The sequence below is a fragment of the Pavona decussata genome, unplaced genomic scaffold, assembly GCF_977016875.1.
Source record: "Pavona decussata unplaced genomic scaffold, jaPavDecu1.1 SCAFFOLD_214, whole genome shotgun sequence".
NCBI lineage: Eukaryota > Metazoa > Cnidaria > Anthozoa > Scleractinia > Agariciidae > Pavona > Pavona decussata.
In genome coordinates this window covers 4,161,240-4,188,583 of record NW_028145619.1, presented here as the reverse complement: position 1 = coordinate 4,188,583, position 27,344 = coordinate 4,161,240, and the positions used below count along the sequence as shown (strand labels likewise).

At 38.2% G+C, this 27,344-nt stretch overlaps 1 protein-coding gene across 1 annotated transcript; it reads left to right on the top strand.

Annotated features, from left to right (window-relative positions):
• The first annotated feature begins 3,631 nt into the window (after positions 1 to 3,631).
• On the top strand, positions 3,632 to 26,818 carry LOC146460383 (uncharacterized). The gene is made up of 16 exons (XM_085088551.1): positions 3,632 to 3,802; positions 5,091 to 5,277; positions 7,166 to 7,249; positions 8,575 to 8,608; positions 12,594 to 12,733; positions 15,594 to 15,656; positions 16,306 to 16,546; positions 17,422 to 17,543; positions 18,347 to 18,421; positions 18,794 to 18,934; positions 19,835 to 19,945; positions 20,691 to 20,792; positions 21,641 to 21,784; positions 22,527 to 22,620; positions 23,504 to 23,616; positions 23,968 to 26,818. The coding sequence occupies exons 1-16, from the start codon at positions 3,774 to 3,776 to the stop codon at positions 25,054 to 25,056; spliced, it is 2,769 nt and encodes a 922-aa protein (XP_084944677.1). The 5' UTR covers positions 3,632 to 3,773; the 3' UTR covers positions 25,057 to 26,818.
• Positions 26,819 to 27,344: the final 526 nt, after the last annotated feature.

The following is a 27,344-nucleotide window of genomic DNA, read 5'->3' as shown; positions in this document are numbered from 1 at the left end:
TTAAGAAAATATCATTGACTTTGCCAACCAATCACAGAGTGCAGTAGAACAGAATCAAAGAAAACGCGAAATTACTTTCGACACTCTAGCTTTGGTTTATTACGCTATGTGATTGGTCAGAAACACTCGCACCACCTTTTCAACCAATCAGTGAGAAGCAAAACCAAAACCAATCGTGCTTTGCTCGCACGCATTTTCGCGTCGTGCATTTGCTTCCAATTGGATCATTCATTGGCCCAATTTTTTCGGCTGTGATCGGCCAGAATTGTCACTTGGATTTTGGTTTTACGATACTCAATCAAAAACTGATCGTGGTTGGAATTTTCAAACTGAAAAAAAATAGTGTCCTTTTCCTCAAAACGATAATAACCGGGAGGCATGTCTATGTGATGAAACAACTGATTATTCGAGTCGCTCTCGTCGTACATGCGCTAAGAACCAACTCAGTGTGTACTGCACGCCAAGTTGGAATCAAGCTCACATAAAAGCCTTTAATCAGTATAGCAAGTATACTCATTAAATTCTATTAATTAATTTGATTCGTAGTACTTGTGTAGATTAACTAACGCGAAGGTGTATTGTGAAAGGGTGCTTCCCAGGAAAGACAAGGGCTCATCTGTCGCGGACAACAACAAAGAAAAAAGTAGCCTGTAATAGCCTGTAATAGATAAGAGAGAGAAGGGGGGGGGGGGGGTGGGGGTTGTTATAAAGGAACTGTGGTGCTGCGTCGGTGGAAAATCGGAACTAATGTTTGGTTTATCAACAAAGTTGATAAGAGAATTTGACTACCATTTCATTTTTTTTAAAGTTATTTCACCACACACATTACAAAGACAAAATACGAGCGGAAGAATTAGAAAAAAAACCCAAACAAACAAACACACAAAAGCAGAGAAAGTGGTGAAGAACCATAGGAGAAACCATAGGGCTTATGAAATTTGCGCACCAATATCGATCATGAAATTGAGGCAAAGAGACCAGATTTAGTGGTGGTAGTAGTAGTAGTAGTAGTAGTAGTAGTAGTAGTAATTGCTTTATTTGCATGACCACAAGATTTACAGTATTGCAAAAGCTTATATATTCTAATTACTAACAAAAACAGTGTAAAGTATCATAACAATATATAATTAATTCTAAGTTACATCATCAATATCCAATAATAGCCTGTCACGTATAATCATACATGAAGAAATAAACTTCATAACCAGTTTGTTTACATTATAGTCTTTAGAGTTCATCAGTAGTTTCACAATGTCTGATGTCGATTTCGTTTGAATATCAGGTATCATTTTACTTATGTCTTCATAGAATGTCTGCCTCTGTAAAGAGTAGGAACTACATTGAAACAAGAAATGAGTTTCATTTTCCACTTGATTTGATTGACACAACTGACATAATCTTAACTCTCTAGGAAGATGATCTTTCTGATATCTACCAGCTTCAATTCTGAGTTTGTGGTTACTTAATTTAAACTTAACTAGGTTTCGTCTATCAGGAAAATTTCTTAAATGAGTTAAATAATTAGACGAAGAGTATTCATTCTTGAAAATCTTATAGAACTCTAACTTTTTTGAGTGTTCAAGGTTGTGTTGCCAGAAACGTAGATACTTGTTTTTTTCATATTAGTTTCAATTTGCCTTATTGTCTCATTGCTAAAATTTTCAGGATTTAGATCAGATGGATAGTATTTTTCTAACATGCCCATAAAATTGGAGTAAAAACCGGAATTATTAATGGAGTGTAAATGTTTTGACATCAGAAAAGATTGCTTAACGATAGAGTCATTCTCCTTATTGTTTAGGTAAACAAAGTATTTCATAATTTTTTGGTTTATTGCAATAAGTAATGGATATCGCCCTAACTCAGCCCTACATGCTAGGTTAGAGGCTTTGTTGTTTACCTCCAAATAGCGTTTGCAAAACTTTAAATGTACTTTTTCTAATGGGGAATTATCCCATGTTTTAAACTCCTGCTTCGTGTACATACCCCAAACCTCACTGTTTTAGCTTAAGATCGAGAATATCATCGTGTCGAAGATCTGAGATGCTGTGTTGGGATTTAGTTTACTGAGGAGTGTGTGTTTTTGGATGTTAGAGAAGGCGTGCATGGCAGTAGTAGTAGTAGTAGTAGTAGTAGTAGTAGTAGTAGTAGTAGTAGTAGTAGTAGTAGTAGTAGTAGTAGTAGTAGTAGTAGTAGTAGTAGTAGTAGTGAGGGAGGACAGTTGCCAGCTACAGATCAAAGCTATGGCAGTCGCCGAGGATGGAAGGGTGAGAGCAAAGGAAGATGAAAACTGGAAAATACCAAGAACTAGCCAGAGAAGTCCGAAGCTTAAGGATGTGGGCGCTGAGGACGAAGGCCGGGTACCAGTGGTATTGAGAACATTGAGAACCATTCAACGAAGGCTGAAAGAGAATCTATGGGTCATAGGAGTGCAAGCACCAATTAAATTCATCCAGAGATCGGTTTTGCAAAGGAAGGCCGGGATATTTAGGAAAGTACTAGAAGTGTAGAAATAGATAGCATGTGCCTAGGTTTCCCATGGCAACTGGTTGTTGCTCTGAGCCTAGGAATCACCAGCTTCGACATCTTTAGCTGTGAGACAGAACAAGGTTAAAAATCGCAAATGACAGGAGGCAGAACAACTGGCTATTTACAAGCGCGGTCAAGGAATTAAACTTATGGCTACCGAGAAACAACTCCAGCCGAGCAGTCAGAGCGGGACATGGAACGCTCTGTCCTCTGGACATGTCCGACGCCCAGTCCCCGCTCGGCCATGCTGCCTCCTTTATCACATCCTCACTGCCAAATATCTCTCCAGTTAATATCACGTTGTTGCTACAGTTTTGGGAAAAAAATAATTTGGAAAGTATATATCTTTTTCTTTTATTACTTCCAATGAAACGCCTTCTCCACCTAAACGGTGGTACTGGGCGATACATGTTTGTAAATGGTGATTACAAAATTCGGCTGGGCAAAACGACCAATCATGGAGGTTTATAGAAATAATGACGCAAAAAAAACACTGTGTTTCGTGACGATATTTGAACTCTTTTGTTTACAGTTTTTACGTGTACCTGCCAACGCCCAGACAGAGCGATGAAAGTTCTGTTTCGGTTTTGACATGTCTCATATCTAAGATTAGAACAAAACGTACTGTTTTCAGTTTTTCCCCTCTTTTCAGTCGAGACAAGTCGAAGGAAGTTAAATATTTTAATGGTCCTCTCTTGTCATAATCCAGTGTTCTTATTCCTGCAGTCCAGGCCACATATGTTTCATTCTACAACAATGACTCGTCCCAGGCCCAATTCTTGGCAGGTCTCACGTTTGCGCAACAAGTGTCGACAGGATCGGAACTAGCAGAACATCGCTGAACGTGGTTGAAACTCGACAATCCACTTACGAAACGTCCGTTTTAAGTTTCTAAACGAGCGGCAGTTGTTGTGTTTTACACGGGTGGATTCGTTTCTCGGCATCCTATCACGCTCCAAAGCATCTTTTGACCTTAATCTTGCGGTAAATTCCAGAGCATTCTACTAAATTCCGCTCTGCTTTGCCAGCGGAAGGTGTTTTACGTGTATCCGGTACGGCGAAGGCGTTTCTATAACCAAGTCAGGTAAGTTCTTATTTTTACTTTCAGTCCCCCTACTAAACCAGCAGTCATACCTACGGAATATTATTGTCTCGTTGCTGTAAACTGAGAAAAATATCGATCGTTTATACGGAATTCAGCTTTAAAACTAGCGTTGTGTTGATCTGAGAATTGCTTTGGATCAATGGCCCCACACATTCGCGGTGAATTTGAGTGAGTACAAATAATATAATAGCTTGTGGCAAGCGCTATTATTTATCAACTTTTTCCGTTCCAAACACTGATAATTAACTTTATTTCTTGGTTGACTAAGTTCGTGTTATATGTCGGGTGAACTTTCATTCAGAATTCACTGAGGTCTTGCGTACGTGGTTAGCTTAAGTATATGAGCTTGATCTCGACATAGCACTCTCGCCTTGTAAATTACAATAGCGAAACATCACTGCTATCACTACTAGTAGATGTTTAATATACTGGAATGTTTGGTTAAGTACTGTTAAATCGTGCGCTCTCGTATGCAATGAATTTAAGCTTATGTGTTTTCATTTCACAAGTTCGAAATATTGCGTGCAATTTAAAAACATTGAACTTTCTATCAAGCTTAATTAGTTCACAAATGAGTGTTTTGTAAGGCTTTTACAGCAATATATGTCAGCTCATATTATCATGCTAATTGGTAAAATTGGTCAAACCTAGCTGAAAGGGTTTCTAACCGAAATGCTGTGGATCAGAAAAAAAGTTTCAGTTAAATGTAGCTGTAAGCACTAGACCTTAAGCTTTACAGATGTAAATGAATGCATGAAGCCAAAAAGGGTATTGAATTGTTTTATTATTAAACTAGTGGTAAATATCATTCCTCGTAGAGTTAAGTTAATGCAGTCAGGCCCTGAGTGACACATGAGACATGTAAATGAATATATGTCTGTTAGTTTACAAACTGACAATTTATTTAGCAGAATAATCATTACTATCTTAAATGAGCCCCAAAAAATTGTGATAAAGAAAAATTTTCACCCCTGATCCATGTTATAAGTGCCATTCTTGAAAAGTGTTTTTGTAAATTAGTACACATAAATATTACTTAAAAATGTTATGTACATGTATACGTAACTCTATTCCTTCGAACATTCAAGATTATTATTCAACACATAATTTGTAACACTGCCCAAATATGGTCATGCATGGTCCACTGGGAGCGATGTATGTAATTTTGTGTGTCTGGGAGAAAAATGGCAAAATAAAGATCATCTCCAGCTGCAACTCACATAAGAAACTGTGCTTTGACTTATTAATGTGTTGAATAATAAAACAATTATCCTGCGCAATCTTGCAGAATATTGCCTGATTTTAGGCAAATCGGTCTATAACCTTGTCAGCTAAGTATCAGGGAATATTCCGAGTGATTTCCTATGATAACATTGTAATAGCCAAAAAAAAATAAATAAATAAAATAAAATAAAAAAATGAAAATACGAATTTATTATTGTTTTGTTCCTGACAGATCAAGTTCTGTTGAAATGGACAATGATGGCAGCGACGAGCAAGGAAGTACAGAGGTGACACCTGCAAGCAGTGAGAATGACCTTCACGGTAGTAAATCGTCAGAGGGTAGTGTGGAGGAGGAGGAAGAAGAAGAAGATGATGATGACATCGATAAGATGCTAAATGAGTTGGCAAGCTTCCAGGAGGCAAGTGATCATTTTAGTTTCATTATAGAGTTTTACATGTACATGTACATTTACACCTTGTATGTATGGAACTGGTATATAGTGTAGCCTTAAACAACTACTGCATGATTAAGGTTACTGTATACCTTTAGTGGTGTCTCGTGTCCAAGTGAATTTTTCATGACCTCTAAATCGAGCGTCCAAATCACCTTTTAAAAGCTACAAGTCAAAGTGAATGTCTGTGTTTTGCCATATTCAATCGCAGTGAAAAGTTACGGATCATTTTCGAAATACAGTGTAAGATTAAAAAATTCTGGAGTGATCGTACAAAAAGCGCTCTCGGAGAAAAAATATTTTAAAAGAAAAATTCACAGACATATTTTTGTTGTTTATATGTTAAACTAGTTACTGTCTAAATTTGAAGGCAAACGAACAAATTCCATTTGAGTGTTAGCTCATTTAAAGTGTCCCATTGAAGTGAAAAAAATTGATTTGAGAAAACAGGGCTAAGAATTCGACAATTGGTATAGTTTGATAGCCAGCTCTATCAGCTTTAATTTGATGTGGGGTTTAGGTATCTACAGTTTAAACCTGATGCTCTACATCGCCTTAGGCCATGGCTTGAGAAAGTCAGTGGGCCTCCAAATCATTCTGTTTATAAGTGTTTTATTTTAAGTAGATAAATAGTTTTCTAGTCTGGGATGCAAGCCTTCTTATTACTGTCAGTGGTAGCCAATGTTTAGATATGATTGGTGGCAAAATTGAAAGCAGCTTAGAACGTGGTTTGTTGAACACCATCTAAACTATCCTTTAATGGATAACCCTAAAATTTTTGGAATGAATAATCCTTGTTACTCTTTGTACAGTGTGTATCTGGACGTACATGTAGAAGCCTCATCAAGGTTTTTGTCACATACTGTACTTTAGACTTACCACTGTATCATTGTCGTGTTTGTCAATAGTCACAATTTGCGACATCGTCTGGAGACAAGTTAGTTCGCTTTTTCTGTATGGCTAAACCAGTGAATGATGCATTCATGTCTCATTTGCTATGATGTTAAGTCTATCGTAAGCATAGTACAACCGTGGCCATTGGCCCTGACCTTGAACGCTGTCATGGCTTTAAATGTGTGATAGAAGGTTCCAAGTCACACTTGGTGACAAAGTTGTTTTATCCACTGTTATGCTGACCCCTGCATGAACAGCGTGTAAGTCTGAACAACAAGGAACAAAATCCTCCAATCACTAACAACTTAAACAAGGATTGAAATGCACCCATAACCCAAGGCTACTGTCTTACGGGAACCTGGTATCCTGAGACGCCCAAGTAAACGTTCTGGGCACCGAAATGTTTTGCAGCAACACCTAACACTTTTCATGTTGGGCTCCAAACTTCTTGTTTTTTGGCCTTGTGGGCTCCATGGAATTTTTCTTAGGCTATAGCCTTGAATTACTGTTAACCACAGTGCCACTTCAATCTACATGTATTGACACACAGCTAGTCAGCTTCATCACCTGATGAATACCAGCAGTGAAGCTGAGTCAAGTTATGTCACTATCCACTGGCACTTATGCACATGGTGCAATTGTGAAACAACTGAGTGATTCTGGACTTCTTTATATTCTACATGTATGTTTAGTATATTTTGTACCTTTTAACAGACGGTATATTTTGATTTTAGTTTATTATTATTTATTATTATTAGTTTTGGTAGGACCTCCATGACTTTGTACAATCACCTTTCTTAGTGATTGGAGCTTCAGTAATCAGTATTTTAATTGCTTTTATTTGTAATTCTGCCAAAAAATTGGGAAACCTACAGCTACATGTAGATGTTAATTGTACCCTTGTGAAGCATACATGTACATGAACTTACCAAAAACTTTGTTGCCTTGTTTTTCTTTTTAGGAACTGGAGCAGAAGTCTCAGACTCCTGCAGAAGAAGAAGAAAGCCCAGATGTGTTGAGCTATGTGCCACCCTCTCAGCCACTGGTCAGTTTTTCACTACAGATACATTAATTGTCTTGTGAAGGGCTTTAAGTGTAGTTTATTTAGCCAATGGTCCAATAATTCAAATAGGAGAATTTAAAGCAAATCAAATTATAAACTCGTTTTAGTAAACAAAGATTAGCAGGGTCATGCACCAATTACACTGTAGGTGCCTGGTTGTTTATGAGATGTGTTGACATGGCTCTAGTATCTGTACCTTATACATGTATATAAATTGATAGTTTATTAAAAAAAAAACTACTGCAAATACTACATGTATGTGCAATTTTCTGGATGCCAAGTCACTCAGACAGGCATTATTCATACTATAATAATAATAATAATAATAATAATAATAATAATAATAATAATAATAATAATAATAATAATAATAAGAAATATATTTGGTCAGGAGGCAACCTCACCCTCACATGGTTTTCAGGCTGGTCCTGAGTAAAAATTATAAAATATTATAAACAGTAGGTAAAAAATTATTAAAATAATGTAAACTTAATAAATACTTATAAATGTGAATAATTAAATGAATAAATAAATATAAACTTTAAATACTTAAACTTGGGAATTTTCTTTTATTCTTAAACTGTTTATTTATAGTCAAAAAGCTGACCCTTTTCTGCACCTGTTGAGTGAGTTGTTTAAACAGATGAGGATGGCAAAAAAACAGTTCATTTCTTTGTACAATATCTGAATCGATATTCTGTATCTGTAAGCCCTCTAGTTGAGCTCATTAAGCTCTTGGGACAAATGTGACATTGTATTAAAATAATTATGTTTAAACAAGAGAAATTTAAAAAATTGCTGAGGGGCAACCAACTTTATCTGGGATGGCCAGTTTCAAGCGTAATTACAGCTGCTGTATTATACAGATACAGATGTACAAGTGGCTTTCTTGTTTTGAGCTGAGAATACAATGTTACACAATTATAGAATTGTAACTGGCAAAATTGTTATGCCACCTTGTTATTTTGTGCACACTTTTCAATGGGCGCATCAGCTTGCCTCTTGCCTTGTTGCAAAACGTACAAGACAATTTTGTGATACTAATGTGGATGCTTGTACAGTCAACTCACTTTGTTGCAGACCCCCTTGGCATCATAAGTTAGTGTCCTTAATAGCAAGAGTCCATAATACAGGAATTAATTTTATTTCAGTCAAAAGTTTGTAATTTTTAGTTACTGTCCATATTATCGGGGTGTCCGTAAAAGTGAGGTGTCCACAAGGCGAGAATTGACTGCATGCATGTACAGTATATACAAGTCATGTAGCTTGTACAAAAAATTGATTGAATTTTTCTAAATTTATTGTAGGATCAATTCAGGTTTTCCATATGTGCTATTGAAGGTGAGTGTTATAAATACATATCTGAAGATAATTACGTGTTCTTTTAGTTAAAGGATTTTTCAAACCTATCGTAAGCACTTGTAACAAAATTATATACACTGTAATATCACGCTTGTGCGCCAGTCAAAAATTATGCAAAAAAATTAAGCGTAAACGTGGTGATAACTAATTAAGATTTAAATCCCTCAGTTACATGTAGTTAAGTTTACAGCATTGTACATTATAAACAATTGCAAATATTGTTTATTTTACATACATGTACATTAACTTTTATTATAGAATCCAGCATTCATGTAAGTACACACATAATAATTATATACATTTTAAGTCTGCATACATGATGAGGCGGCAAATGGTCTTAAATTCAAAAACTGCAATATGCACATCTTGCTATTACTGTAATTTTTGTCAACTTTCATGGACGTCACCACCTTGATTGTGTCATGAAGCTGTTGTGGAGTCTCAAATATTGCTTTTGTAAGGTTAAGAAAGCCTCCTTCTCACAGACAAGAATGTTTGTCTTGCTGCCATACAAGTCTCAAATGTACACCTTGCCACCCCTACATGTATGTGTTTATAGGCTCTTTGCTTTTATAGGAGTTTGTAAAATGTACCACCAAGGCAAGGAGCTGGGTGGTGGGGTGGGTGTGGAGTTGCTTGACTATAATCCTGAGAACTTGTGTGTTACTGAGCATTGCATACATGTACATGCAGGCTCAAATACCAGCTGCAGTTCGAAAAAACAAAAATTAGCTCCTCCTCCTACCTATCTCAGGGAGGAACATAGGCTGGACTCGAGAGAGTGGTGGGAATCGAGCTGATGCCAATCAAAGCTCAAAAGTTGGGGGTACTTGCAACAGGGAGTGGGCAGAGGGATTTTAACTTCCTGTTTCCCGTACCCCATTCATCTGTGCTGGTTTCCGCCTCTTTTATTTTTGCAATTTTTTCCTATTCCAACACGTAATCCAGTATTCAAGGAAAGTTTTCTCCCACCCTTTGCCACCTTGGGAATCCTGCATCCTTCCCCTGTCTTAAAAAGATGATGTTTTTTTTTTTAATTTGCAAGTTACAAAATTTCTTGTCAATAATCTTTTGATAAATTGCGATCCGTTTGCTGCTTTCTGAACCACTTTGGTTCCCCTGTTTTAATTTCCCACTTCCGATTTCTCACATATTTCTGGCAAAGGAAATACGGGTAGATAAACTTGCACTCCAAGCCTAATGTAAGTGGCCCAGAAAGCATGTAGGGCCATTCAACTAACTTGACTGTACATATAACCCAGTTCCTGTAGCATGATCAGTCTTGCCAGAAGCGTTACTACCAGTTTGCTGAGCCATGTACCTTGTTTAAATAAAGTTGATTGAATGATTGATTGATTGATTACTACTAACATGTACTGGCTTATGAATTATTAATGAGTTATTAATGAGTTTTTGGAAAGGAAACAACATGACCAGCCTATCTTCAGTCTGACAGAAAGTCCAACATGTTTTTTTAAATCAACCATAAACTCACTCCATTGAGTTTCTTTTGGCCCTTTCTTCTCAGGCCAAAATAATATGCTTTCCTCAATATTTTTATCTTTAATTTATATACATGAACCTCATAATTTTTAATTTCTTTCAATGATAATTAAAATCCAAAGCTCACATAATTTTGTGTTTTATGTTTCCGATAATTTTCTTAAATTAGTTTATAGATACATTCTCACCTTAAGCTAGGTACAGACACTGGATATATTGATTCTTTCCTTGACTGATTTAGGTATGCAGTGTATGCATGTACATCTCTGAGTAAGGTATACAAAAATTAATTTGTTTACATGGTTGAATTATCCTGCCTGTGCAGTCAAATCTAATTTGTCTCCTTTGGGGCAGTCTACTGTATATTAAATTTAATTACTGTCAGTATGATCCTAATCAGAAATCTGATCAAACATTCCACATGTACAAAGTTGTTGTTTATGTTGTTGAACATTGTTGGGGGAATCTTTGTCATTTTATGAGTTTTGCCTCCAAAAGTTTTTTTTTATTAATGTTATCTTGCATTGTGACCTATTTTCATATTGATAAGGATGCAATCTTGTATAGATTTGGATGCTTAGGGAAATTCTTAAATAAACTTTTTTGGTTTACAAAATAATTATCACTGTCGTCTTGTAGAAGCCATAGCTTAATTGTTTTACATACCTTGCCACATGCTTTTTCAAATAGATCAGGGTTTTTTGGAGGTCTTAGGTTAATTTGTCTTATCTCCTTGTCTTATCAACCTTTCTGGAGCACTCGATCTAGAGCTTGATATCTTCAACTGGTGTTATCATTGTGCCCTTATCTTTGAAGTCTGTTGTTGTCAGATGATACTTTCATGTAATGCTGTTTGCTGTCTCCCTTGAGTGTCAAGTTTGCATGCTGTACCATACCTTTTTTCTCCTGGGTTTCCACCCTCTTGTACAGTACATTTACCCACAACAACCTTGTACAGCCATGTTTTTTCCCTTGCATGCATTGTTGTGTTCCACAAACATATACCTCTCCATTGAACAAAAATTTATTGGGTTATGCCCCACTCCCTCCCTGTCCTTCCCTGCCCCCTCCCCCTTCCTTCCCACAAGCCTTACCCTCTAAAAATTTTCATGATTAAAATATGTTTATATCAAGAGTATTAGGGTTTAGATTTAAAATTATAATAAAATTATGCTTCCCTTCAGAAAATGTACAATAAGCTTGTGAGATTTCCTCCCCCTGGAATTTGCAATGACCTTCCCCTGGGGGGTATGGGTATTTACTCGAGCCATACATTATTCCCCCAACCCCCACCCACTGCCCCCACCCACGTCCTTCTTATGTACTCAGTAAATCTTTTCAGTTAGTGTGTACCTGTGGCAAACAGGTTTGGCAAAAGAGATGCTTATATTCATGTTGACACAGTTTGTCTAAAAATTAATCATTTTTTTTTAAAAGGTGAACCACAAGCACACTTGGGAAGACTCAGCTTAGCTTTCGGCTTCTATCAAATACCTGTGAAAACACATGTTATCTTATCAGAGGTTAATTAAAACATGGACAGTTATTTAGAAAAATCATCAAAATTATACCATGTTTTGTCTGTTTGTTACATGACAGCTTTTAATGCACACATGTTCAGTTGTATACTCTTGTAGTTTAGTCAAACTATTGTCTTTCATTTGCAGTATTTGTGTTGGGTGTACTGTGTATATGTGGTGGATTTTATTTCTGTGATATAATGAACTGTATACACCACATGTTTTTTGTTTTGTGTGTGTTAATAGCATCACATTACCAACTCATACTGTTTTTTAAAAAATAACTTGGCATGAGAGCTTGAAATTCGAGCCCATCTCTATTGTTTTCACAGCCAGCACTTCACTGGCAAGCTGACAGATAAAGTAAAAATAACTTAATGTCTGAATGTTTAACTTTCAAGTGTTTATGGTGTTTTTTCTGTGTCTAAAATGAATATACAATTGTGATCAGAGAATCTAAAATATAATACCTTGCCTAGTGTGGTTTCTTTTTGTTGTTTTGCAAAACATCTGCAGTATATTTACAACTTGAATGGATGTGTGCATTTACAATGGATGTCAAGTTCAGTTAAGATGTGACCTTTGTAGTCATGTTACTTGATATTCACAAATATCATGTTTCTTGTTGTTCAATTTAGCCAGCTATTATGAAGCATGTGGTCTTTCATTTCATTCAGTCATTGAATTACAGGCCAAGAGCTGTGATTTACCCATTTCCTCTGACGTTTTTAGGTTCTGAACTTCCTGTTAATTTAGTGGAATGTTTCAAAATGTAGTTGTCTTCAGAGTGAGTGTCTTTTCTCTTCATGCTATCAGCTTTGATCTAAAAATGGAAATTGCATGTTGAAAAGACAGTTCCTTCTGTCGCACAGTCAGTAATTAATAAGTGTCATTTTAGAGCACTTTACTGATATCAGAATTTCTGGATTTATCTGCTGCAGGAAGTGGGGAAGTTGATTTGGATGCATTATTAGAAGATCTCTGTGTTATGGAAAAAGACATGAATTCTGGCAGTGAAAGCGACTCCCTCCTTTCAGAGTCATTTGCCAATCCTAATTCCCCTCTCTCACCGAAAGTGAAGGTATGTAACTTTCCAAGTTTCAACAGTACACTGTAGCTGTTGTGTAAGATGTGAAATGGAATATTTAACATTAAGTCTACAATGTATAAGATGTGTTTATTTTAAATAATTTACCATCCAAATCCCAAGTTTAGCTTACACATGAGCATATAATGTATTGAATTAATTTCAAAAGAAATCTTTTCATACTAATTTTTAGATTTCTGGGAAATTTATGAATGTTTACTCTAGGCTTAAGTCTGTTTCCTGTTAGTGATGGTAAGGGTTACAAATGAATTGTATCTTGTACAGGGAGCAAATGAAATTGAAATCGAACTTCACATACATAATTGCGTATTTGTTTGAAATACATGAATTAACAAGCTCCTGGCCCACAAATGCTGTGGGCCAGGAGCTTGTTAATTCATGGACTATCAAAATAATTCTTTAGTTTACATGACTGTGCACTTAGAAAATTGGAATCCCTCCAGCCTGTTACTCCGGGATTACTCTTTGTCAAAAGAAAAATCATTTGTGGGCAGATCACAAGTCTCAAGCACACATAACAATAAATTTGTTTGAACCAGTAAAAAATTTCATACTACATGATTGTACTAGCTGTAAAAAGTAACATAATATGTTATATTGACGTAATATTACAGTGTACAATGCACTGTGTTTTTTGGTAACTTCAATGTCATTCAGAGAACATTTTTGCTGGAAAACTTTGTCTTTCAATTTTCCTGTCCAGAATTCAGCACTGTGAATACATGTACATGTATTTTTACAGGTACATTCCATTCATAGCTATAAAAAATTATTTTATTTTCCTTTAAATTATGCAAAGTTATATTTATACACAACACTGCAGGCACTTGATTGAATTTCCTGCTCTCATATATACATGATTACCATTTAATATTACTTGACATATCTATTTTAAATAGAATTAAGCAGGGATCTTCTAAAAAGCTCAGCAGAGCTTGGTGGATCTTCTTTGTACTGATTATGTAATAGGTATTTTAAATGAATGGTAAATAAAGGCACTTCTTCTGAAAAAAAAAACGTAATTATAATTGCTAATGCTGAGTGTCATACTGGACATGCATAGTCGCATGTGATGTGTCTTGCTGTGTTGATCTCTTGGCAGTCAGCCTTTTTTTTACGTATGCACTGTATGATGTTGATACAAACTAATCACATTGGCACGTTCTGAAAAAAAAAATACCATTTACAGAACCACACATGATGCCTTTTTTACCTAAATTATTGAAAACAATTCATTTTAATTATTAAGTAAATAAGTAAGTTTAAAGTTTGCTTGTCTTTTCCAGCCTGAATTTTCTTTATCTCATTCCTGTTATCAGAAACTGAGTGGAAAATCGTTTTGATCACTAAACATTAAAAATAGGGACAATCATTAAGTCCCCCTCTATTGTGTAGACACGCACAGTCATGTAAGGGTGGTCTCGAAGATCTTCCAGATTTCAAATCTTCTAGTGCTCATAGGAATTTTTATCTTTTAAACAAAAGCTACTTTGTGAAGTACTTATTAAGTTGTCCCCTCTGTGGGGGCTGCTCCCTCATACAAGCTATATTATACAGTAGGTACACATGTACAAGAATGTGCTGCCCCAAAGGGTATGATTTTTGAGCCTTTATGGTCTGAAAACAGGTCTAGATTTCACAGAAATGGGTATGGATTCTAGAGATCAGATCTGAAAATTGGTATGAGTTTTAAATGCTAGGTCTGACAAAGGGTACCAAAAATTTTAATTTTTTTTCCCTTCCCCCCTTTTCCCTTCAACCCCTGGCCAAGTGCCATTTTTGTAGCCTCCAACTTTCCGGATGGTGCCTACTTTTGTTACTGCGCACATGTTCTGCGCATCTCGAGATACTAGAGTTTCCTATGGGAGGTACCTACTAATATGGGGATATTTTTGCACGGTTTAAAACTACAGTATGCGGAGAAAGCAGAACTTAGCAAAAAGAACATTGGTGGTAACCATGCATTTGTCAGAGATTAAAGAGCTTCAATTTTGAACAAAACGCCATACATTTCTTTGTACAGTATTTTACTTTTTTTAGAATACTAATTGTTGCTTAATTATCTCTAAAAAATGGGTGGTTACCCCCAATTTTCTTTTTGGATTTCAATAGCCCTTGCTAAGATCTGCTTTCCCCACATACAGTAGGCATATACCACACAAAAATAGTATGCACAGTTCTTACACCTCTTTCTAAACTGTATCTTAATGTGGAGCCCAGCTGTACCTAAGATAATCCATTTGTTACATGTACATGTGCACGTTGTGAGGCTCTTGAACTCTTAATTGCTTTCTCAAACAAACTTTTGTTTCCATATGATTTTGAGTTTCACACCAACACCTGTAGTGTTAGTCTACTGTAAAGTGAGAAAGAATGTACTTTTATGCAGATCACAAATGCAAAATATTGAACAACTGTAACTCAATCAATCATCTTTGTTTAACGAGGGTGACACTCAACAGTCTGACGACTGACAAACCTGTCGCCCTCGGATTCCAGATCAAATTGGAATTTGGAAATGTTGGATTTTGTGGAGGGAGAAAAACCCAAGAACTGGGAGAAAAACCCTCAGAGCAAGGACGAGAACCAACAACAAACCCAACCCACATATGACGTCAAGTCTGGGAATCGAACCCGGGCCACATTAGTGGGAGGCAAGTACTCTCACCACTGTGCCATCCCTGCTCCCCACATGTATATGTAAATGTATATGCAATATACATGTTATTATAATCTAGTATCCTTGCCCAGTGTGGCCCTTTATCTTGTTGTATAATGTTTCCTTAATTCTGCTAACCTTTGTACTTATTAAATGTCTTTTTTCGTTGTTTAGGTTTCAGCAGATGTTCTCAGCCGTCTGGAGACTGTACAAGAGGAGGCAAGAGAACTGACTATTGTGAGTAAATACTAATTTGTACGGTCTGTTGTTTTAAAATATTTAGTGCCATAGTGTTTTCCTATGATAATAATAATTATTATTTATGATAAGAAACTTTAACCATACTGTTCAAGTGGCTGCTTACATTTTGTATACGTGACTGTCTGAATGTGGAATAGAAAATTATAATGCAATGATCACCCAAGATGAGCTGTCTTGAATTTTTAAACAGTAAATCTTGGACCCTGTTCAGACTAGGTGCTGTGCCTGGCTCTTTGGCATGGACACTAGTGTGAAAATAGCTTTTTGTCAGCACCAGAGCAAACATCTGGTGGGCACCCTACCTGGGCACAGGCACTGGTCTGAACAGGATTTTGTCACTTCCCGCACTTTTTCCTCATGCCTCCCTCTGATACAGTAAACAAAATGGCAGGCGCTAAATTGAGGAACGAGAACATGATTGCTCCTTGGGCACCGAGGAGTCTGAACAACTTCCTCTTCAGTGACCGGATACAGGGCCCAGGCACAGGCATCAAGTCTGAACAGGCCCTAACTTGTACAACTGTACAGATGTAATGTAAAAAGTATATTAAATTAACGAGAACAGTTAAGGGAATTTGCATTTTTTCGACATTAGGCATGACGGGTTAATTTCTGTCATGTACAGGAGGAGCGACACGAGCGGATCAAAGCTGAAAAGATAAGGATAGCTTTGGAGAAACTTAGGGCTGCCAGGGTGAAGAAACTGGTGGTTAAGGTGTACAATGACGAGGATCCGACATCCAAAACTGTGGCTATTGATCAAACATGGACATCTTGGCAAGTGTGCAAGAAGATGATGCGAAAAAATGACACCGAGCCAGACCCTAACTGGGTTCTGATTGAAAGAATTCCTCAGCTCAGTATAGGTTGGTTTATGATCAGGAGAATGTTCATTGTGATTTTCATGAACTGTAATTTTTTGAAGGGTTGTACATTTTTTTTTTTTGCACCACAATTCACAGCTGTGCTGTAGCCTGCTCTCTTTATTTGGACAAGAGCCACAAGTAGAAACACTACATGTAGCTTTGTCGTTGATATCACAAATCTGTATTTTTGCACTATCCTGTGACATACATTGTAATTCCAGTGTGCTTTGCTAGCACACAAATTGGGCTCAGTTGTTCAAAGCCCGATTAAGCTAATCCTGGTTTAACTTGAAGTTTGATTCAAGTTTAATTACTAATCAATAAGCTTTTTTTTTTTCTAAAAGATTTTTCCCGTTCAGTTTTGACTTAGAATTTCCTATGCCTTTAGCCGAAAATCAGCCTTTAAAAACATTTTTAACAAGCGAGATACAAACCTCAGGTAACTTTTAATCAGGGATTAGTGTTAATCGGCTTTCGAACAACCGAGCCCTGGTGTACACTGTGCGAGGGTGTCATATTGCTAGGCACTCGAGTGTTTTTCCATTATATAATCATGACTCTGTAAGTGGAATCATATCAAAGTCCCTGTTCAGTTATTGACCCCAACCTCTAATTCCAGTAGAAATCTACATGTAGATTCCCAATCTCAAAAAAGCCTGAGTGAATGCTAAGCACATGACTGTATGTGGATGTAGTTGGTACAATTATATTTCAACATGTAAAATCTCTGGTGGCCCTCAACAATATTTAGAGAGCACATGCAGTACTTTTGAAACAGTCTATTATATGCAATTTTTGATTTTAGTACAAGTAAACAGTGTTACCTGTACTTTCATTGTTAACTATTAATTTTATATTCATTGTCTCTTGATCAGAACGCCTTCTTGAAGACCATGAATCAGTTGTGGATGTAGTTTCAAGCTGGCCGTGGGATTCTGAAAATAAACTGGTCCTCAATAATAGAAGGGAGAAGTATGCCCTCTTCAGAAACCCACAGGTATGTACAATGTAAAATATACAGGAATAAATATGTGGTATACATGTACAGCTATACGTACTTGTTATAACTTGGAGGACAAAACCACTAAAAGACCTGGGGACAGAAACTTGGAGCATACATGACGTATACCCAGGCTCTGGTAATAATATTATGTCCAGGGTTAAATTTAAGGGTGTTTTTACGGTGGTGGGGGCATAAAATTATTATATTCCAGATATTCCAAAATCAGAATGCATGACTTCACTTCAAAATATTACATGTGTTGTTCTTCTAAGACATTAGTAAGAGTTTGATTCTTTTACATGTACTTTGGCTATTTGGATATTTTTTGTTACTCCGCTTACATGTACTTACTCCTACTCATCTTAGATTTTTCAGTGTATTCCCTTTTCAGAATACAAAATACATGTCCCATTGTAATAAGTTGTGATGGTGGCATCATATTACATGTAGTATTTGGGTTGTGTTTGTTGTTGGTTCTTGTTCTTGGTCCTGCAAACCGAGACCACCATCTTTTTGTGTGTGTGTTTTGGTGGGTCCTGTTTGAGTACAATAGTTTTGACTGTGTTCCTACATGTAACTGTGATGGACCAACATTTCATCAAGGAAGGAAAATAGTAATGCAAGATGGATATTAAATACTATTGTACAATTAAAAAGAAATCAGATTTTTGCCTGCTGTGCTGGTTACCTGCTGCAAAGTCTATTATTTATGTATGAAGTGTCAGTTTGAGAGTTAAACATTAAAAGTATTCTACCTTGCTGTACCTGTAGCTCATGTAAGCTGTGTTCTGTTGCAGAACTTTCTATTGAGCAGTGATACATCAATGGGTGCTGCTCAGCTGGCGGAAAAAAGCAAAGACATCTTACTACAGGTACATGGTCATACAAAACTGTTGTATCCTTATTGGCTACTTAATAACAAGTCTGCAGTCCAAAGTTGAGTCTACAGACTTGTTATCACATCAGAACTTTTGTTTAGCTTTAAACAAAGAAGAAAAGCAAATCATTTCAACCATCACTTAACAGTTCGACCTTCAGTTTTTAGTCATAAACTTGATGGGCAAATTTGAGCCCTTAAATTACAATGCAAATATTGAGTCACGTTTCTGACTCAGGAATTAGTCAGTCCTGTACATGTATGCGTGTCAAACTAGAACAAATTTAGAGAAATTTGGATGCCAAAGTCAAGTCATTTCTTATGCCCCTTTCTCAACACTGCTTCACCTCTCCTTCTATTTTTGCAGGAGTTCTTCCAAAAAGATGCCATGCGACTCCCTGAGCTGGATGGAGTTTTGTACCTCAAGGAAGGAAAAAAGTCCTGGAAGAAACATTATTTTGTTCTGAGAGCATCTGGGATCTATTATACACCAAAAGGGAAAACTAAGGTTAGCTGGGACATTTCAAAATCAGTGATACATTAACGAAAGATGAAGGAAGTGGCGAGGGGTATCTAAGAAGAAACCATAAGGCTTGTAATATTGCTAAAAAAAAAAGGGTTTTACGTTTCTTATAAGGGTGAAGCATGTGGAGAGCGATTGACACTGTGTCTGTGTTTGTCTGTGTCTGAGCACCTGACCATCATCATCATCATCATCATCATCATCATCATCAACGTCATCGTCATCGTCATCATCATCATCATCATCATCATCATCATCATCATCATCATCATCATCATTATCGTCATCATCATCATCATCATCATCATCATCAGCCAACTGCACTGCAGTCGGTCACGAGCTTTCTCCAAGCCTTCCGGTCTTTTACCATGCTTCGAATCTCTCCTGGCTTTGGTGGGTATGCCTGGCTGATTACGCTGGTAATGTACTGATAAAACATCAGCTTTGGGCGACCGGGCTTACGATTGCCATGTTTAGAGTGAAAAAGGGCGTACCTGTTGACCAATTCATTCTCTGGTTTCCTGAGGATATGTCCTAAGAAGTGGAGCTGTCGTTGTCATGCTTCACTTTAAAAGCTTGAAACTATTTTTAGTAACAATAAAATCATAAGTAAACTCACAGACCCACAAAAAAGAAAAAACAACGTATCAGTTTTGAACTCTCCAAGTGTAAAATCTTTAAAGGACTTTCCTTTTTTTTTTTTTTTTCGTTTGACCGTGGTTAAATTAAATGACTCAACTCTCCATGAGTCTCCCAGATCCTCAGTGGTTAGGGTATTCGCTGTTGAACAAAAGGTCATGGGCTCGATTCCTGCTGGGATCTCAGATCTTTCTTTGTCTCACTCTCAGTTTTTCTTATTGCTTACTCGTTACTTTTCTCTTGTAGTCGTTGAAAGATATCGTCTGTTTGCTGAAGTTTGAGCACGTGTCCATTTTTAATGGCATCGGATTTAAGAAGAAGTTCAAGGCCCCCACAGATCACTGTTTTGTGCTTAAGGTATTTATTTTAGATATTAGATATTTAAAGGTATTTGTTTTGTGCTAAAGGTACAATGTGTTTATTCACCAGGCTTAAAATGTTCCATCACATTTATTCCATTGCGCATATGCCACACATGACATTCCAATCCTAGCAATATGCAGAATGTTTGTCCCATGAACCTAGTTTAATGGTCTTAGCTCCCACGAGTCTCCTGTAGCTCAGGGGTAGAGCATCCGAACCCATATCTATAGCTACGATTTTGAACAGATCAAATGAAAAATTAAGACCTCCCCTCCCCCCATCTCAGTAATGGAAAAATAACGCATTTTCTTTGCGCGCGAATTCATCATTGATTTTGGGGGGAAAGAGGGGTTAATTTCTTACTTTATTCCGTCCAACATTGTAGGTCTTTTGAGGGAGTCCCCCCCCCCCCCCCCCCCCCAAAAAAAAAAAAAAAAAAAAAGAAAGAAAGAAAAAGCGGGATAAATCACTTCTAATAAAAATGTTGTTCCAGTTAAAATTGCCGGACAGGTGTCCAGTGTCTCAAGGCACCAAAGAAACTCTTTTCAAGATCTAACATTTTCCAGCCCTAGTTCTTATGGTTTGTTGCTTCGAGTTCTTTGAAACTTTTGCTTTGTTTAAGGGGAATTAGAACCGAATATATGAACATTCAAATGTGTTATTTTAGATATCAATCTTGCTGTCCAAACAATCAGAGGGTTAGTTTGCTTTTCTTTAAAGTTTGTTAAATCTCTTTCAGCACCCCCAGTTCCATGATCTAGAGTCCAAAGCTGTGCGGTGTTTTTGTGCGGAAGATGTAAAAACGATGCAGCGCTGGATAGTGGGAATCAGACTTGCCAAGGTACGAACAAGGAATCTGGTCATTTCGCCCACACGCATACTCCTTCACGGTGAAGATGATTCGCCACACTTGAAAAGCTGTCTTGACACAGAAGCAGCTGCATTCTCCCAACATAAACTGCTGCGGTAAAACAGCAGTTCGTGTGACTCAATTGTGTGGGCAAGTTCACTTCATTCTGGGCTTGTTTGGTTGTAAGTGGAACAACTTTTGTTAATTAAGCCAAGAAAGCTTGGGATTCTCACCTGGTTTGTTGTTGTTGTTGTTCTGAGGTAGTTAAGTAAGCGCACGTGGAAGAAAATTATTTCTATCTATTTTTTGTTACCCCCACTACCACTCGTTCGCGTTGAAATTATAAAAAGTTGTAAGGCCCTGTAGTTTCTAGTTTGCTAGCGTTCTCGACAATCTTATTTGGAAACAAGTTTTTGAACAGGCTAAATCTCGCTTCCCCCAAGCCTATCACAAGAATTGTGGCAGAATATACAATTTTTAGCCTTATACTGGGAGAATAAACAATGTAGTGCTCAAATTGTAGTTCTGGGACCACAGCTCGGTGTCTTGTTGCAGACGTTAAGCCTTTAAGCCCTAACAGTGATCAGCATGAAATTTTTCCTTGTAATATCAATGCTTATTCAACCCCTGGGGTCATGAGAATTAAGGATATGATCACCCAAGGTGAATTTTCTTGATATTTTAATAACTTCTCCTTAGTACTTTTGTAAGAAAAGTATTGGGGAGAAGATACGAGAATTTGTTCTTTGATATTAGGTGATAAAGGGGTATTGTTTACTGAATAAAATGTTTCCATTCTTTATGAAGTAATAAATATCACGATTATGCTTTGATTTCAGTTCGGGTACAAGATGTTGGTGGACTATTCCGAAACACAAGATGAAATGGACAAGCTTGCCTTCACACTGGACAGAAACAAGTTTACGAGATCATCGAGCTTCACAACAGGGGAAAACACAGAGCTTGCAGACACCAAACCACAGGTTCGTATTACAAAACTTTAGGCCCTGAAGAAGACTAGTTGTACTTGTTGAAATATTGGCCCAAATAAATAAGCCCTTTGCCGTAGTGTCAGCCCTGCGATCAGTTAAGTTTTTATTTATTTTTTTCAAGTTTTTTTTTCGTATTACACCTTTGAGCCCCAATAGTGATCAGCATAAAAATTCTTCTTAGAACATCACTACTTTATCATATATACAGGTGATGAGAATAAAGGAATGTATCACCAACATAATATCTTGACAGTTCGGCAAGATCATTTGAAATTGTACTTATAGTGCTGGCCACAGGAATAGAAGCACATACACGTTCGTAAAAATGCGTGCAATATGAAGGATTTACGCGCAAAATACACGCGTGCGCGTAAACATTTACACGAACTAGTAATTTATACACGCACCTTGAATTTTTCGCAGTCTGCGTGTAATTTCATCAGAGAGAAAAACCACCTTGTCGATTACACGCGGTTTTACGTGTATTCCTCACGTCTTCACAAAAACTTATACGAACTATTATACACGGACGTTGAATGGCACTCAGTCTGGGTGCAATTTTACCAGAGAGAAATCGCCTCGTCCATTACACGCGGTTTGCGTGAATGCTTCACTTAGCAATGTACATGAATGTGGCAAAAGTCTCGGGCAATTTAAGCGAATGGAAAGTTAGATTCTCACAGTCCGTATTTCTATCTTTGAGCAATGGTTGTTTTGCGTGTCGTAATTGCAGGCAGAACCGCCAAAGGACTACCATTCAATGAAAGCCAGATCCCAAGCTGAGAGAATCAAGGACTCTATTGGCACATCCTCCATACACCCCAGCGGTAAGTCCTCAGTCAGATCCTAGTTGAATTTCAGCCAGTTACGAAGGGCTGTACACATAGTTGGGATGTCACGTCGCTAAGAAGCGTTCAAGAGAAATTTGCGTATGTGAATTCTTGTATCTGTCCCTTGGAGCTCAGGAAGTTTGCGTTTTTTTTTTTTTTTTTTTTTTTTTTTTTTTTTTTTTTTTTTTTTTGGCTGATGTCCTAGCGCACTAATCGCGGGGAGATCTGACCATTACTGCTAGACTCAGTTCCTGAAGTCTTCTTCTTACGCAAAGAAGGAGTGACCGACGAGTCACGAAGGGTTTTCTGCCTGACTGGATTCTCACGAAAACGGACTTTGAGGAAGCCTAACATTTAGCCCGCGTATCAACTGCACTTATGTCCAGAAATGCCCCTGACCCTGAATTTGGCTACTTCATATAAAACAGGCCTTTTTATCGTTTCATGGAACCTCATGTTTGACAGAATCATGTGTGTTTTAGTGCGAATTAAGGTTAGGGGACACCTTGTGATGTCTATCATACACTTTATGAATCTCATTAGCGTGCATTTCTGGACATAACTCGCTACGCAGGGGACCCACCTTCCACTCTGTGATTTGTGGTGCTGTTTTAATGCTGCACGGGATAGTTATGTATTACTCATTGTTTGGTTTGTGGGCGAAATCTTTTAAGTACATGTAGCTGTATTAGCGTTAGCATTGGAAGATAGTGTGCAGTATCAGTATAATGTATCATACCAACTGAAATGAATTTTGTTGTTGTTGTTGTTGTTGTTGTTGTTGTTTATTCTTTGGCTCTTGTTTTCCGTGAGTACTTATCGTTCTTTGCTTTGTAGTGCCATGCACTCATCATTGAACGTATCTGTTGTTTTGTTGCAGGTGCCATGAGCTTTTCAGCGAGCAGAACTAAAATTGAACCGAAAAAGCCTTCAAAGAAAATTGGCAATTTGTTCTCTGACGCCTGGAAAAAAGGAAACGTGATCGAGGATAGGGTAAGACCAATTCTTGTTCGTCTGTTTGGTCACCCAGTTAATCCTTCGAGCGTTAATTACTCCGCAAAATTGACGGTCTCAATCACAAGTGTGTCCACAGGAAAAAAATTCCAAATTGAAGCCCTGTTATCTAGAAAAGTGCGTGGTTACTCTTAATTTTCTTATTGGATTCCAACAGCCGTTACTAAGATCTACTTTTCCCGCAAAGTCATAAACCGCGCAATAATCAGCGTCCTTAACTGAGTCTCTCGGACCATCCCGAAATGCGCAGAACGTATGCGCAGTAGCAAAAAGACGTACCGTCCTTAACATGTATGGGTTAACAGGGTCTTCTTCTGTTTTGTGTTACAGCGTATCCCTGAACCGATATCACCCGATACACCCTCAGTACATAGTACAGGTGCAGCCACGCCCAACACATTGGACCCCAGACCTTTCACCATCGATAACATCGGCATGCAGACTTTAGAGGAGGAAAAAGAGGAGGACAGCATGGAACAGGTTGAACAGGTTCAACAGGTAGAGGTGTTACCACAGCACAGCCTTGTGCTAGACCCACCGCCATTACCTCGCAAGTCATTCTCCAAGAAACGGGAGGAGGAATTAAGCCAGCCGGTGGAAAATACAAACAACGAGGAGAAGGAAGACGAACAGAATGGCGAGCTAAGCAAGAAACATAGGGGTTCGTCCAAACGATCCCGGAGGAAGCGCAGCGAGTCACCACCGCCGCCTCCACCTTCCCCACCCTCAGAGCGTGCTCATCCACCTCCACCACCGCCCCCACCCCCCATACCCTCAGAAAGTGCCCAACCACCTGCCCCACCCTCTATACCCTCAGGAAGTACACAACCGCCTCCACCACCTCCCCCACCGCCCCTACCCTCAGAAGGTGCACCACCACCTGCCCCACCCTCCATTTCTTCAGGTAGTGCACAACCGCCTTCCCCTCCTTCCATAACCTCAGGAATTGTACAACCCCCGCCACCACCCACACCACCCCCACTATCTTCACACGATGGATCAAATGGCGGAAGCAATGTGGTTGTCAATCACGAACACAGCAACAACACAAAAAAGAAAAGCCCCCCTCCCGTTCCCCCTAAATCGAAACCGAGGACCGCGTCTCAGCTGTCAACAGATTCAGTTTTCTTGCGGAACCCATCCCATAGCTCAGACCAGGATGTATTTGTCGACTCACTCTTTCCCCCTCCGTCACGGCTATTGTCTACTTCTATGGAAGAGATGCCCCCACTCCCTCCATCTGGGGATCCTCAAGATGATGGAGATGTTGAACTCCCACCCCCACCCCCAGAGGTTTTGTTCAGAGAAAGGTTAAGTGAGTCTCTTAGCAACGGAAGGAACAGGGCAACCAGTGGAGGAGGTGAACCGCCAGCAGTGCCTCCCAAAACAGGGAGACCAAGCCTCGGCAGCTCAGGGTAACACGCGCCGCTAACTTCGCCAAGAACCTCGTCCTTTTCGGGCGGTGCATGAATCAATCGCTTCATATAATTTTATTACATGTAATCGACTATACCCCAGACCAGTCTCCAATTGCTAGTATAGCTTTTAAGTGGGCATGTGTATTTATTTATTCCGTTTCGATTAGCTAACCTGAGCGCACCGTGCAACATAACGCACGTTCCCCTCATTAGCATTGTACCAATATTGCACGCAATGGCAAAATATATCGGAAACTGCTGAGAACAGTATTTGGACACTGGTCACACTTGTTTCTTTGTAGTTTGAACTTAAAATGTGTTTTAGTCTCTGGATATTATTTCTTATTCTTTAGCAGTGCTGATGTAAGTTGAAAAGAAATTCTGAATCAGAACAAGGAAGTAGTTTCGTTTTGCAATTTGCTTGGTTTAGTAAAGGTGATCTGTTTGCTTCAACGTACAAGGTTTCATAAATTGGTTAAGACTGTGTTCACTCTGTACTGGAAAGATTTTTGCGGCGATGCCAAAAACATTCCGGTGTTGTGTGAATAGACAAACAGATTTGTTCATACTGTTCACATTATACCGGATCAGCCTTTGTGCCAACAAAGAAAAGTATCCTGTATACTGTTATCAAAAACGGACCAATACATAGTTAAGAAAAAAAAAAACGTCGGTAAAGAAAGTAGGCCTTTCTGTGACTTACTGATCTGGTTCAATGTTTACTGCAGGACCGGTGTGACTCAGGGAACCCTTGGCGCTATTAGGGTTTTGTGTGTGAACATCCGATGTGGTCCGATAAAATTTCGTACAGCCACAAAAGCTATCCGGTAAGGCTGATGAACATAGCATCGTGTCCAATAGAGTATTTTTGATTTTCAAGAAGGCTTTAAGTAGATTGTAAGCATTTCAAGCTGTCGGCTGATGTAGTTCAACTCTTAATAGAATGTTGTCAGTCTCAAAATAGGAAGCGAACAATTCAGGTGAATTAGCTTCAACTAGAATTGACTCTCTTCGCGTCGAACCTCTGTGGCCCAGAGGAGGGGGAGGCCGGGGGGGGGGGGACACTACAGGTAGACGTGAAAATGGGAAGACGTTTTTATTGAATAACGTGTAGAAGCTTAAGATTGAATCGTTGTAGTTACATACAGGTTCATGGTATAGAAGACCTTGTTCCTTTTACTTTACAGATATCTGGGCCCAGTTGTTCAAAGCCCGATTAAGCTAATCCTGGATTAACGCAAACTTTGATTCGAGTTTAATTGCTAATCAACAAAGATTCTTCCAAAAGATTTTCGGTCCTCAGTTTTGACTTAGACTTTTCTTTACCTTTAGCTTGAAATTAGCCTTTAAACTCATTTTATCGAGCGGCGATGAAAACTTCGATTGACTTTAAATCGTGGATTAGCGTTAATCGGCTTTCGAACAACCCGGCCCTGATACAGTAGCGTCTGTTCACTTTTTCACCTGTTTCTAACATTCTTCGAAAGAAATTCGAACTTTGCCGGCAACGCTTCCCCCACTGAAAGGGTGGTAAGGGCTAATATTGAAAACCCTGTCGTAACAGTGTAGAAACGAAGCAAAGGCTAAATCGTTGTAGTTACATATAGGTTTATATTATAAACAACGCCTTCCTTTTACATACGTAGTGAATATAATAATTTCTTCGTTCTATTTTTTGTGTCCTTTGTAATTTTGTTCCCCATAGAACCATTAAAATTGAAATTAAGTATATTCCAATGTATATGTTATTCACAATTACAGTATTATGAGAAAATGTATCGAATTTTGGTTATCCCATTTTTAATGTTTCACGAAAAGAATTGTAAATAGAATTTAAATTCATATGGAACGGAAAATATTAACTGCAAGAATTAAATCTAGTTTTTACGTTGGAATTTGTAAAATAAAAATTGCTATCTTTAGGTATAAAAAATGTATCTGTGTACAATTTAAATCTGATCGTTGTTCGTCATGGGCAAAATTGAAGACTGGCAGGGAGTGGAGGGAAGAGAGGGTAATTGATAAAGGTTCATAAAGGGAGACTCCACCCATGTGATGCAGTATCTTGTCGTTTTCTCCCGCTCCTCGGCCTTGTTATTTGCACGCTTTACGCCTGTATCAGGCTAGTCATCCGTAACCTGAGTGTCGGGCCTTCCTAAGGAGAGGAAGGATGGAGAGGGAAGAGGAGAAGAAGGCCTGACGCAGAACCTTTCTGAGCTCTGTGTCGAACGTCCGAATTTCGGACGTTGGCGCCGATTGAACAAAACAAAGGGTTAGATATTTGATCAG